The following is a 14,898-nucleotide window of genomic DNA, read 5'->3' on the forward strand; positions in this document are numbered from 1 at the left end:
GGATTTATCTGTCTATTGTCTCAGTGGTTTCATCTGTCATTAGACCACATTGAATTATATTGTGTTATATTAAATGTAAGAGATCCCAGTGGGAGATTTACATTATTACATTACTGGAGAATGTAATAGAAGAATATGAAAATATGAAAAGGTGAAACAAGAAGCTAATGAAATGAATAATTATGATGGCAGGGAATTTAAAATTGGCATTTAATACAACATCTTCAGAGAGACACCCAAGTTAAATTGGATATAAAATAATAACTGTGATAAGTGATGATCAAAAGTGGTTGTGGTGTTACGAACCACAACAAGGGATTTTGTTGTGCTACAGCCTACGTTTATTCAATTCTTTCAGATTTCAGATTGAAAGGGAGTCTTCGCAGTGACACAACAAAAACATCTTACTACCGACTTGTTAGACCAGTAATGGAAAATGTAGCTCAAACACAATGGCTGATGGGCCAGTGGCCAGCTGCCAGCGCACTGTGCCAGCTGCTGGTGCAAAGTGTTGCCTGAACAATAAAGACAGATCCAGCAGGCTGCAGCGTCACTAACCATGGTGATAAAGAGTCACCCACCAAGATAATAGTGTGCAATGACTCCGTTTGCTTTATTTTGTTTTGCACGAGTTAGCAAGTAAATGTGCCAGTTCCCTGGGAGGACGGCTTTATGTGGCAACAGAGAATCAGCACAAGCACAATGGTGCTGGCACATGTCTGGTTGGTAGAGGGAACTTCAAATGGTAGCACACATGCATAAAGCCATGCTGTAGCCTTTTGTTGGAGAATGCAAGTCCACTATTTTTCCCTTCAGGTTTTGTTTTTCATAAACTTCTAGGCGAAGCATCTGGCGCGTTCGCTGCTAAATGTTCAAATGTGTTCGCCAGCTAGTTGTCAACATTTTGTGTTTCTCTGTTGTGTTTTTGCACAGGTATTTTAACCTGCCGGTCCCCCTGCAGTTTTGGGGGATGTTTTGCTCCCATCACATTTTTGCTCACTGTGGGCACCTTTTTCTCAACAATATAAATACCTGCACCTCTATGGAAGAGCACAACCATGGCTAACAGGAGAGAGAGCTCAGAAACGTCTTTTATTCAGTATAACAAAACTATAAAGCTATAAATTATTAACAAAATAAAACAAAAGTGCAACTTGCTGGACTATTTATTTTATATATATATATATAAAATGTACAGCATTTTTTTGAAGTGCCCACAGATGTTACCAATAAGAGAAAACATGGCGGTTCATGGTGGTGTAATTTATTTCCACACGTTTCTCTTCTGTGCTCTCTGTAAACACAGCCTACAGTTCAGCTGAAAAGTCCTTGAATTTTTCTCAGGCGACTGTTGATCACAGCTCAGTGAATCTGTTTCTCAGTTGTGCCAAGCAGTGCAATTTATGTATTTTTTTTTAAAGGTGCAAACTATTTTTGGTAAATTTCTAAATGAGACATGTAAAAAAAAAAAAAAAAAGATTTGGATAATATATCATGATTTAAGCTAATATTTAATTATTTTTTCAACCGAATGATTTGTTCAAGGACATTTAGAAAGTTGACAAGTTTCTGGCTCTGAAGAATGGTGTCTTTTTGGCAGTTTCTAAAGATACCACACCTTTCCACAAGGGCATGTTTTGGAGTTCAGATGGATAAAGTTTTTTTTTTTTTTTTTTCCCAAGCTTTCATGTTTGCGTGATGCATGTGGAGCAGTCTGAATACAGCAGTAAATTAAATCAGTGAATTTGCAGGCGGGAAGCAACAACCTAAGTAGTTTGTTACTCATTCTCTTTGGGCTTTTGACTAGAAGCAACCTTGGTAACATTCACATAATCATGTTATCCAAAAATATTGGCCATAGCAGCTGTGAAAGAGCCTTCAACAAGTAGTAAATATTTCATAAGGCCTTTTTGCGCTGAAATCTTCGTGGCATTTACACTTGTGTGGTGAAGTTTTTTAAAACTTTGGTGTTTTTAGTTTGCCAGTTCCAGGTTTAAATGCTGCTGTGAAACTCTTGGAGATGCAAAACTTTGTGCTTCTTTCCAGATGGTTCATTTTGGTAGTGATGACTTCAGACAGAGACCTCTCCATCTCACACACACACACACACAACCACACACACACACACACACACACTCTGCATGTATAACCAGCAGGTAGTTGTTGTGTCCTCTTGTCTGGTGCAGCTGCTGCAGCTCCTCCTCCCTCAGCCTCTTCATCAGCGACCAGCTTGTGATGTGTATTTTTCTCTTGTGTCATCTCAGAAGGAAAATCACAAATGCTGCACAGGAGAGACTATCACTGAAGTCTAAAAGTGGTTTCAGAGCTTCGTGAGTCCAAGCCATCACTGTCCTCCCATGAGGGAATTCGTATTTTATCAGAGTACAAGAGTTTTGCACCTCTTCTCTTCCACACCTCTATGGACCATCTTCAGGCAGGAGTGGCATTTTGCAGATCACTTTGGCTGTTAATGCTGGGGTTGGTCAAGCTCATTCTTAGTTGTTGTCTCACACCCCGTTTAGTACGTATTTCACCTTTTCTGTCTTCCATATCAGCCCTGAAGTTCATATTTTTTCAGTAAAATGTAAAACAAAAACAAATGCTAAACATGAAAAGCAAAATTGTGCAATTTGGCAGCAAGAAGGTTGCTGGTTCGCATTCTGGTTGGGGCACCGGGATCTTTCTGCTTGGAGTTTGCATGTTCTGCCCGGGTTGTCCGGCTTCCTCCCACACAGTCCAAAAACATGTTGAGGTTAATTGGTGATTCTAAATTGTCCGTAGGTGTGAATGTGAGTGTGCTTGGTTGTCTGTCTCTAAGTGTGGAGATAGACTGGTGACCTGTCCAGGGTGTCCCCTGCCTTCACCCTAAGTCAGCTGGGATAGACTCCAGCCCCCCCGCGACCCTAGCGAGGATTAAGCGGTGTACAGATAATGGATGGATGGATGGATGGATGGATGGATGGATGGTTTAGTCAGTCGCTGACCTAACAGTCCCTACCCTAGATCCACTTCCTCACTTTTTTTGAAACTTTCTTTTGTAGCTGAAGTCTGCTGAGGTGTCATGAAATTGTACATGTTACAACGCTCCATTATTCTGAGCTGTTTCTTAAGTTTGTATGCGTGTGGGCTCAGTGGTTGAGCTTAAGGTGGAAATAAGACGCTGACATCACTATAAAACAAAAAAATAAAAACAGTTAACATCTGCCCCTGTCAATGGGCCACATTTTAGTTATTGTTTCACACGTGTTCTGTTGTCTGACTGCAGAAACAGAAAAAAATGAAAATGAGAACAGTTTTATTGGGAATGTGGCTGTATTAAAATACGGTCTTTGTTCATTGGTGGTCGAGGACTTGAGGACTTTACTTTGCACCTCCAAGTTTATACAACATACAATACACAATAAAATGTATTTTTACCGTGTGGGGCCTTAAAATCTGCAGTCGGCAGAAATCTGAGAAAGGAAAAAAACAAACAAACAAAAAAAAGCAAATTTGAAAATAGCTCTCCTCCTTCAGCTCTGGTGATCTAAGCACCTCCCACTACATGCTTCATTTGTGGCGACACCCACATTTGGATTTGAACCCTTACCTCCCAAGTGTACCTCCCGGATGTGATTGGCTGAACTCCCCTGTCACAGGCTACGTTTTCTACAGCCTGAAAACTATATTCTGTAAGCTTAGTGTGGAATTTTTGCCCAATGATTCTAAAAATAAATAAATAGAAATACTGCCTACCTCAGCTTTAACTTAACCCTGGACAGCTCCAGTTGAGTTCTAGTTGGACTTAGCAGATATAGTGTATTTTTAAGTGACTCCTCCCCCACACTGATGTCGAAAGAACAAATGTTCTCCATGTGAAACTGCGCAGTTCAAATAATTAGTTATTTTGATTACTGTTGTGAATTTTTTACGACTTCTGGGATGAAATGAAAGTTACCAAACCAACACATTCTGACTGGCTGTGATGAAACTGTCCTCGTCTTGTTGTTGCTCCTAGCTCTCTGGCCCGCTGCCTAATCACAGTGTGATTGTGGTTGTGTGTGCGTGTGTGTGTTTCTGAGAGAAGGGGAAAAGAGAGAGACTGTGTCGTGGCTCACTAGATGATTGAGAGTAGCAATTAGAGACTTAATTAGTGGCTATCACAAACACACACATGTACACACCGGATACACACACACTGATGCCTATGTGTTTTATGCAACTGTGCACACACACACACACACACACGCAGACACACATAATGAGGCAAGAAAATACTGTACACTCTTTCCTCAATGTGCGTGCACGTGTTTACTAGATACTATAATATGATTCCATCCACGTTTTAAGTGTTTAATTGGCTTTTAAATCCCACTATGTAATTATATGGCTGTGACACACACTTACAGCTTCACAGACACACACACACACACACACAAATGCAAACGCAGCATGCGCGCACATATACACATGCAGTACAGCTGTTCATTAGCATGATGGCTTTACTTCTGTCTTGGCTCTAATCACATCATGTTTACATTTCAAATGAGAGGAGATGCTGCATTGCCGCCACCGCCACCACCACACACACATGAACCCACCCACATACCTACAAACACACATGCACACACACACACACACACACACACACACATTATTTAAGTTTCAACTTGCTTTAATCACACCATGTTTACATTTCAAATGAGAAAGGAATGCATCATCAATTCAGACACAAACAGCTTGTTGGCTACACATGCATGTGTTGGAAATACACACACACACACACACACTCGTTCTCCCCCTCTTGCACAGACAGATACACATACATGCTCCTCATTAAGTTCCAGCAGTTTTGAGTATTATTCAAGTGAGCCTTGGAGTGTTTTAGTGTACTTTCATCATTGATTGGTTTGAGATTTCACTGCTTTTAATTTGATAAAAGCAGGGCAAACATGAAGTCTGCCAAAATCACTGGCTTTGAATGGTGTTGAAACAGACCGCGTGTGTTTGTGTGTGTCTGACTCTCAGCGTGTGTCTGTGTTCAAATGAGAGAAGATCAAATGGGGTGATTTTGTCTTTCTTTTTGTTGGAGCCATAAAGCTGAGACGTGACAGAGTCCAAAGACAGCGTGTCCATCACTGCTGTACTGTACATCTGTTTACTAGAAACATGATTCTGTGTGCATATGTGTGGGGTTTTTTGTCTGTTTTTAGTGTTTCAACATTGATTTTATAGCTGTTGCCATGGGCTAGAGCCAATAAATGTCTGGCTATTTTTAGGTTACATTGTTGTTGTTTTTTAATTAATTTACTGTAAACTCAAATGTATCCTAAATGGATAAGACATCAGAATGGAATTATATAAATGTCTATATGTTATTTATGAACAGAGTATACACACACTGTCTTTACGAACTAATGAATAATTTTCCAGTAAGATGATTGGTCCACTACTTTGGTAATGAAAAATGATTAGATGGATGGATGGCTGTTAAACTTAAAAAAAAAAAAAACATTCTTGGTGTTGTGATGATGAATCCTACTGATGCTGGGGGTCCCCTGACCTTCCCTGGTGCGTCATCAGGAAGTCAAAATTTCTCTTTGTTGGACACTTTGCTGTATGACAGAATACCTGCAAACTTGTAATGCTTATGTCAGTGTACTAAAATGTTAAAATAAGATGGTGAAAACATCACAAGTGCTAACCAATAACATGTTACCATAGTCGCTGGCTTGTCTGTGAATGTGTTAAAGTAGCGATCTGCTGACTGTCATTACTGAGGGTAACAACAAGCATGGTTTAACACGACTGGCCGTATATGTCTGGGGTAGCAGAACGAATGATAATCTACCTATTTCCATCATTCTGTGAGCAGCCATGATCTTATTATATAGTGCACCCGCATGAGTATGAGGACAGCAGGGCATAGTGAAAGTGAAAGTTGGTTACCTGAGTTGGAGGTGTGCAGCCTGCAGCTCCTCTTCTCACGCCTCACTGTGGCTGCTTCTCCTCATTCCATTACACCCTGCAGTATTTCAAATTGATCTGCTGTTTAAAAATGACAAAAAACAAAAGATTGCCGTCTTGATCTGCAGATGCAGTTTTGTTAAATGGTGGTAGTAAATGCTAAAGCTTACAAACTAACTCGTTTAATATTCTTGTGACTGTTTCATGTTTAAAAGTCAGCTTGTGTTCTGGTAGTTAACCCGCCGAACTCCATGTTGTTTCTGGGGATTTGTTTGCTCCTGTCGCATTTTAACTCACCGTGGCCTAATTGTTCACAGAAATACAAAGTCCTGCAACCCTGTGGAAACAACACAACAATTTCTGGAAGTAGAGAGAACTCAGAAACACTTACTCTCTATGCTACAGATATTTTATTACTTACAGTTTTAATGTATCTCCTATCTGCTTTTTTTGTTGTTTGTGACAACTAAAAAAAGTTTCACTATTTCCCACAGGAAATATCAGGAAAACTGGAAGAATTGTAACTTTTTATTGCTTGTAATACCTGCAACTACATGAACTGAATCTGTACATGAGCAGCATCCTCACAGCCGTCTCCCTGTGCGTCTGTGTGTCCAGACCTCCAATCTAAGGCTGCTGAGCTGAACCAGACGCTCTCGCGGAGAGATGGAACTCCAGACAAAAGCCTGAGCGAGATGAAGGAGGAGATCCAGGCCATGCTAGCTGAGATGAGAAAACGACAGCTGGGAGGGAAGAAAGGCATTGCAGAGGAGGAGAAGGAGTATGGAAATACATGAACACACAAACACACAGAGGTCATGCATCTCTCTCCCACACACAACAGAAACACAGATTTTTGAGAAAACTTCGAAAACAGACTCGTCTTTGTTTCAGATGCGTGCAGCTGAGTGCACGCAGACCATCATAGGTGTTAATTTCTTAATGAAAGAGTGAAGATGTGCCAAGAAGTGTGTTTGGCGTAGGAAAAAAAACGGAGTATGTTTGCAGTTGTGCACTTTATTTGTTTTAATGTTTCATGATTTTTTTTCATGGGTTTTTGTTTGTAAAGTTTGTGAGTTTTTAAGTCTTAAGATTTGCTTTTGTGGTTTTTTTTATATATATATATTTCAGACAAGAGGACTAGGCATACAATTTGTCCAATACACAAAATTACATACTTGAAAGAAAATGTAAATGCAAGCCCACCAACATTTTTGTAATTGCTGCTCTACCTTCAGCTAGACCTTCATGTATACTTCACCTTTTTTCTCAGCATTTCTCAATACATGTCATACATTTTCTGCATTTAGATGTAAATTACCTGGTGTTCTATTCAACTAATTGGTTTCTATTTGTATTTTACGTTCAGAAAATTAGCCAAGACTCTCATGAAACTTGTGTGAAATTCAGAGATAAACATCAACCCTGTGTCAGTTTTTCCGACGTCTATTGTTATTGCTTTTCAAAGCAGTTAAGTGGAGAACTCATCGCAGACTTGATGTCGCAGTGATTCAGACACTTGTTTCAATTAGAGTCTAATTGATTTGTTATCATACAGAAGTGAATTTAACTCCGTGAACGCCTGGAACGGTAAGAAAAAAATGCACGCCAATTTCATAAAATAGCAACACGCTCAGTATTGTTTGCAAAACGGTTAGCTGATATGACGAGGACTTGCATTTGCAGGATTCGCAGTTAAAAGGGTCATAACATGAAAAGTAATCATTGCTTTGATTGCTTTCTCTCCGTGATTTCCTCTTTTTTCTTCTTTTTTTTCTTTGTTTGACACTGGAGACATCAGGAGTAAGCGCCTTCCACGGAGCAGACGTCTGATTGTTACATATCCTGAAGCCATGACTTTCTGCTGATGTTTAACAGTGTTTTTTTACTTTGTCGCTCTCACTCACTTTCTCTGTCTTAAGGCATTTGATGGAATTAGTAATCTGTTCTCTTCATCCCTCCCCTCCCCTTCCTCTTCTCTCTGCCTGTCTCTTTTGGCAGTAAATGTTGACGAGGTCGATGAGTTAATTAAATGTATCACCGGAGGGGCAGAAACAGAGAGAGACATAAAGATAGAAGGAACGTGCAGTGAGAGGGAAAGTCGCAGAGGGAGAGGAGAGCAACTGACAGATGGACAGACGCTAGTAGTGGGAGAGTGTATAAGAAAAACGGGGACAAAGAGAAATTGCCACTGTCACTGAATGACTTGTCCATCAGCCTGCAGTTGATTCTTTGACTGAACCCTGAGGGGAGATTTCAACCACACAGAATCACAAGCAGAAGCAAATTGCTAAATGGAGTCTCCAATTAAATGAGCAACACTGGCACAGTTGTACATGTTTCTATTTTCAATATATTCTCATTTTATATATTTTCTGCATAAAAAACTTTGCACACAAGCTGCACATTTGGCACCGTATTTATGCCCAATACTGCCTTGCTGTGTAGTGTAGTCTTGTAATCATCAGATGGGTAATGGCTACTCATCCCTCCTCTTGTTTTTATTTTTTTTACCTTTTATTTTTTATTCAAACTTACATTCTGTTTTCTTTTTTGCTATTCCCCACAGGGTTCATTAAAGTTTCATCAAATCCAATCATTACCTTGCAAATATCCCCACAACTGTGTGAAATTGTCCTCTGAGTGATGTTAACTGGAGGACACTAGATCCGTGTTGTCCTAATTAATGCTGAAGGTGAAAAATAAGACTCATTAAAGGATGCAATGGTAAACATATGGTTATTAAAATGTTTTAAATGCTTGAAAGTGAGTGGGCCTTCTGAAAGTTCATGTCATAGCAAAGTATAATGAGAAAATTTGCAATTAACTTTGGGCTGCATTGCAAATCTTGGAAACCAGTGAGTCAGTTCAGGCAGTCAGCTTGAGCCTCCTGTTACACTCACATGGAAAATCTCCAATGCAACATGCAGACGGGTGGCCAATTCAAGGAAAAACCTGAACCCTTGACTGCTGCATTGAAGGGATCCACTCAATCAGTTATGCTGGAGGGGGCATTTTGATCACATGGTTTGGGTCACAAATCAATACAAGGCTGAATCTTAAAAAAAAAAGAATGGACAAGCCATTGAGAACTGCAGTGTTTACATTCTGGACAGGGAACACACATTAAAACAAAAAAACAATTTAAGGAAGCCATCTATGTTAAACTGGAACAGCTGTCAGTCGGTTAGAACTAAAAGGGCCTTCTTGGATGAGAGTTCAGACGTCTTCTAGAACCAAACATAGTCCAGCTGTCTTATACTGAAGCTCTTAGAATTACAAAGTTGTTCTGACTAATGAAACATTTCTGTCCTGTTGGGAATGGTCTCTTATTATCTCTTAGAATAAAAATGATCTGAATCATATGTCATTGCTTGAACTGACACTGCTTCCCTCCACCATCAGACTTGGAGAATCAAAGCCAAGGAGTAATTAAGCTGTTCTAGTCACGTGATGGCCCAATACCTTACTAAGAAATGTCCCTTTATTTAGTCATCCGTCTGTTTTTAAGCAGCCATCATCGTGATGGCAGTGTATTTAAGGGCATTTTATGGCAATTTATCCACTACATGGGAAGGTAAAAGTGTTGATTAACTGTATCAAACAGCCACACTTCAAATTGTCAACAGCCCCCACTGAGAGGGCAAGAACTGTAGCAGAACATAAAAGGTTTTTTTTTTTTTTTAGCTCATTTTAGGGACAAAGTCACCAAAATGAAGCTTTTTTATGGCCTCTGAGTAGCGACACTTGCTCTAGGGGCACTTTGTGTTATAGACAACCACAAAGGTAGTTGTGTAAATCATAAAAAGCACTACTCAAGGAAGGACCCTTCTAACTTTCTAACCTCCATACTGCTGGCTGTACAAGACATGGGCATGAACGTTGGCTCCTCGGTTTTAGAAATTTCAAAACACCCATAGAGCACTGATGGAGTATACTGGCTCCCTAAACCATCAGCGCTCTGCGTACTACTGCTCACCTGAAAGCTCTACACTCACTTTCTGCTTCGGTTGTGGCTAATTTCGCATTTCATAAGCCTATCCTGGAATACACATGTAGCCTCTGAGTCTACTGTGCCCTACAGGGAAAATTACTAATATCTCTGCTCATTCTCAGCCACACTGAGCTTGATAATTCCTTGTGAGGAGGGATGAGATTGTTGCATACATGCCAAACACTAAGATTATACAAATACCCTACATAAATACATTTGCATATAGTCCATCCCACGTCAGTGGGCTGATAAAGCTGTAGTTTGGAAAGGATGAGAACTGCATAACAACGCTGTGAGTTATTAATGAAATGCTCCTTAAAAAAACCCTGATGATGGTTTGAAGTTCCTTCTATAGTGCATGTGCTCTACTTATGCATTCATTTGAATGCATACTCTCTGTAATGCAAAATGTATGTCTTAGAACATCTTTATTAAACAGGCACACTTCTGAGGCCATTTGGATTGGTTGAAGTTATTCTTTAGAGTCGTGTTCTCTGCCAGTTTTATCTGTTGTTATTAATGTAGAATGCCAGTGTCCATTAGCACATGTTGCTTTACCCGCCCACCCACTCACATACAAACACACACCCATTAGTGTGATATTTTAAATGTTTTACATTGCTTCAATTTAATCTAACTTAGCCTGAGGGGTCAATAGAAGAAAGTCTGCAATTTCATTCCACCATTTCAGTTTTCAGTCACATGGAGTGATTATTGTCTGAACACTAGTAGAAGCTCTGCTGCACATCACAGCAACTCCCCTCCTCTGTTCTCTCTTCTGTGAATTGTAGTATTCACATGTACAAATGTATTCCACCGTTCCACTAACCCACGTATAACACTGTGTGACATGTAAATAAGCTCATCTCTCCCTTCTTCTCCTTCCAGTCTGGCAGAGGAGCTGTATCAGAAAGTCAAAAGGATGTTTGGTGACCCCCATCAGGCCACAGAAGACCTAAAAGCAGAGGTAATTACAACTGTGCTCTTTAATAACATTTTGCAAATATATATATATTTTTTTTACTATTTTATCTTTAGTTGCACTAAACGAATGACATTAACTTTATACCGTCCTGTCTGCTTTCCAAGATCAAAGAGAAGCTCTCAGACCATGACAAGAAGCTCCAGGAGGCCCAGGATCTGCTCAACTCTGCCCAGGGACAGACGAGGCAGGCTGGCTCACTGGCTGGACAAAACCAAGCTAACCTCACAGCGCTGGAGGTGCAGCCACACACAAGTCTTACATACATACTCATAAAGCAATGTGCCTGAATGCTAAATCACATCCATATGTACAGTTTTCTGAATGTGTTGTGTAATTGACTAAGTGACAAGCAGAAGAACTGTTGTGTTTTACTGCCATTGTCACACTGACATTGGACTATCTACAAATATTCTTATACTTGCATGTCTGCATTTATATTTATGCGATGAGTGCAATTTGTTTTATTTCTGCAGGTAAAAATATTAACACTCCTGCTAAAAAAATGACAAAAACACTGATCGTCAGTATTTCTAGGTTTCTGTAATCCACACATTTGTGCAGAATTTGTTTCAGTTCCACTGGTTTTGAGGGGAAGCGTAGATGAAAGGATATTGAACAAGTAATAAGTACATTTATTAAACATAAGCTGTTAGCTAGTTCAAGCAGACAACTGAAGACGTGCTGCTACACTCACCTCTGACATACTCGGCAGTATATTTAATGCATGCTTTGTTCTACTTTTGCTCTGCCTGAACAGCTGCTGCTGTATTGGTGGTGTGTAGACCTCCAAGCTAGCATCCACCTGCAGTCGTCTGTAGGATCTTTCTATTAATTCCCACAAAAAGCTGGCTGATTTGCTATTGAACTGACTGGAGGTGTTAATTCTACACAAAGAATGAAAATAGTTGTGTTCACTTCTTCTGCATTGCTTGTGTTCAGACAGATGTGCTTTTAAGTATTTCTCATGAGGAGGACAAATTCAGAGCAGTGATGCTGAATGTTAACTGTATAGAAGACAAAGCAAGTAATAAAATATAGTTTCTGATTTAACATGTTCAAACTTTTTGGATTTTAGTCAATATGGTTTTTGAAAACCTCCTGAAAACCTTAAAAATCTTCTTTTTTTTCTTTCGTTTTATTTATTTATTTATTTTTACATACTCCTAACAGATAAAAAAAAGAAACCAACAAACATTTATTCAGAGGATTATTTTACTTGTCCAGAGGAAGCATCCCGCAGTGATCTCAAGCATGCACTCATACAGTATTCTCTATCTTTCTCTTTTTATCTCACTGACCATGCAGGGTTTTTCTCTGTAAAGAAAAGCTTTATGCAGTGATGAAAGTGGAATAAGAACGCTATAAACACTGGTATCTTGTACCATAAAGAGGTTTTTGGAACTCGTCTATAGAGAAAAAAAATAGCTTCCTTGAGTAATTGCTCTGTCACACACAAAATTTCAGTTTATTTTGAACATTCACCTTCACACAAACTCAGACTCACACACAACATGATCTGCAGCCAAGTATTTATCGTATGTGTCATTGTGAAAAATAAATGGAAAACATCGGTTTGCAGTTGTTTTTTCATTTTGGATCTTTTAGCACTTTAGCTTTTAAACATTATGTAAATATATTTGATTAAAAAGACCATGAGTTTCAGTTGCAAAATGATGGAGAGGGAGCTTTATATGGCTGTACGACAACACAAGCAGTGCTGGTTGCATGTCCATGCTTTAAAATGTTTAGAATATGTTATAGCTATTGATCTTTGTGCGTTTTTCTTGCAGAGGAAGCGGTCTGCAGTCAGTGAGGTGCAGGAGGAAGCACAGAAGGTACTTGGAGACGGAGAACGTCTACTGGAGGAAGCTAACCAGCTTTCTGACAACATCAACAAGGAGTTAGAGGTACAAAACCCAACCTTCAACAAACCTGTTGGACTCCTGCAACTCTTTCAAACTTTTATCTGTTGTTCTCAGTAAAGAGGACGTAGAAGAAGTAAAAGAAAACTTATGTCTGTGCTCCGTTGTCTCCGTCTTTAGTTTTTTTTCATTTTCAAAAATTATAAATGTATTGTTTATCTAATAAGTAAGTGCTTTGCTGTGTAGATCAGGGGTTCCCAAAGTGGGGGTCGCGACCCCCCAGGGGGTCACGACAATGATTTTCAGAATCCTGTTGATGTAACCCCTGGAGTGATTACAATGGATTAACGACAGTATCATTTGGAGGTGACACTTAACAGCACCACAATAAACATCACAAAAGCACAACTGACTTTTGGGATCGTACTTCCTCTGCGAATTTTGGGTCCCGTGGAGGCCATGGGGGTCGTAGAAAGGTTGCAAGGGCTCTGTCAGAAATGCGTAAAAGAGAAACAAACCTGCCTTGCAAGTTGCTGCCTTGTGTAAAATAGATCCGGACCCATACAAATTGATTTCAGGACAAAAGTTAAGACTTTATAACAAATGGTGATGAAAATAAATATGATTTCATGTTTTGTGTAGTGCTGTGCTGTCCAGGGTCCTGAACTGTACATCTGATTAGATTATGGTACATCCATTATTTGTTCGAAGCAATAATGCAATCGAGGGTCACTCGCGTGCGCCATGAGCACACCTTTTATACTCGTGGCGTGGGGTGATGCACGCCCGCCTCGCGTTTGGTTTTGTTCATGAGTTGTGAGTGTGTGTGCCATGCTTTAGAGCACTTGCTCCCTCATTGCATGCAATGTGTGTCTTAGACCACGGATTTTCTTCCCATGGTGCCTGAAAAAATTGCACGTCTCACTCACAAACTCCTTGCAGGGGGAACAAGTTACACTTGCTGTGTCGCTGATTCATAGAATCCTTTTGACATGTCAAAGATCTTCCCTACGTGCTTACCGGCTGTCTGCTACCAAGACGAACTTGCATGGCACGTACCATTTTGCAGGTATTTTGGACGCAGACAGGTCATAGGAGCCCATAGGGCCGGTTTTGACCGAGGCTTAAAATCATATCATGGTTGTCAGGCTGTTCTGTTCCTTTTTGTTGTCGTTTTGCCCGTGTTTGGATACACCTATTAGTGCGTTTGTCCGTGGGCACGTTTTTGTTATGTTTCAGTCACCGCCGGGGATAGCGGGGGTCACCAGTCTCAGGAACCAGTCTTTTGGGGGTCGCTGCCTGAAAAGTTTGGGAACCCCTGGTGTAGATGACAATATGGCAACAGTAAATACTTACAAAAGAGATGATATCTCAACCCCACATCACCACACAAAGTATGCCTCCATAGCCTGTATTCTCTGGCTGTAGGACTTGGAGGAGATGGAGAGAGAGCTCGATCCTCTTCATAAGCAGCTGGATGGTAGAGTCACTCATCTCACCAACGGTCTGAAGGACGGCAGCCTGGCCGATCATGTGCACGACGCAGAGGAGCACGCCAAGCAGCTGAATGAATCTGCAGCTATTTTAGATGGGTAAATGCATACATAGCCACTCATTGGGTACATGTTTTATACAAGGTAGGGCTATAACTAGCAGACATGAATGTCTACTTTGTTATACAAGCTACACTGTAGTACCATAATACCCTATTTCTGGCAGTCCATCTGCTTTTTAATGGATACTATTTTCTGGGTACATGTCTGTTTTTTCTCTTTCATGTTCGCATGAATCAATATTGAAGCATATAAATAAATATATTGACATTAAATATATTGATTAATTTAATATATTTTATTATATATAAGTTTTTGGGACTGTTAAAATCATAAGAAACACATGATTTTACCAAAAACAAGTCCTGTCAGCTGTGAAGATGATCGTGGCTACACTGACATTTTTAAACTCGATAAAGCTACCACTGATTTTACTGTCGGCTTAACAGCTCAGATTACATGAAATATGCGTATAACAAATGGCAAATGATCCAAAATTGTACCACTTTATAAGACTTGCTTCACTTCTAAGGTAAACTGTAAGGCATTTACTGATTG

The 14,898-nt window shown here is 39.9% G+C and overlaps 1 protein-coding gene across 10 annotated transcripts in view; it reads left to right on the forward strand.

The window, feature by feature from the left end:
* lama2 (laminin, alpha 2) overlaps positions 1-14,898 on the forward strand; it is a 225,864-nt gene that overhangs the window by 170,861 nt on the left and 40,105 nt on the right. For all 10 annotated transcript variants that reach the window (XM_008284577.1, XM_008284594.1, XM_008284585.1 and 7 more), the window contains 5 exons: positions 6,565-6,727; positions 10,829-10,907; positions 11,030-11,161; positions 12,716-12,832; positions 14,216-14,379. In XM_008284577.1, the coding sequence (XP_008282799.1) occupies positions 6,565-6,727; positions 10,829-10,907; positions 11,030-11,161; positions 12,716-12,832; positions 14,216-14,379 (655 nt within the window). The remainder of the gene's footprint in view (positions 1-6,564; positions 6,728-10,828; positions 10,908-11,029; positions 11,162-12,715; positions 12,833-14,215; positions 14,380-14,898) is intronic.

This window comes from Stegastes partitus, unplaced genomic scaffold (assembly GCF_000690725.1).
Source record: "Stegastes partitus isolate 25-593 unplaced genomic scaffold, Stegastes_partitus-1.0.2 Scaffold9, whole genome shotgun sequence".
Classification (NCBI taxonomy): Eukaryota; Metazoa; Chordata; class Actinopteri; family Pomacentridae; genus Stegastes; species Stegastes partitus.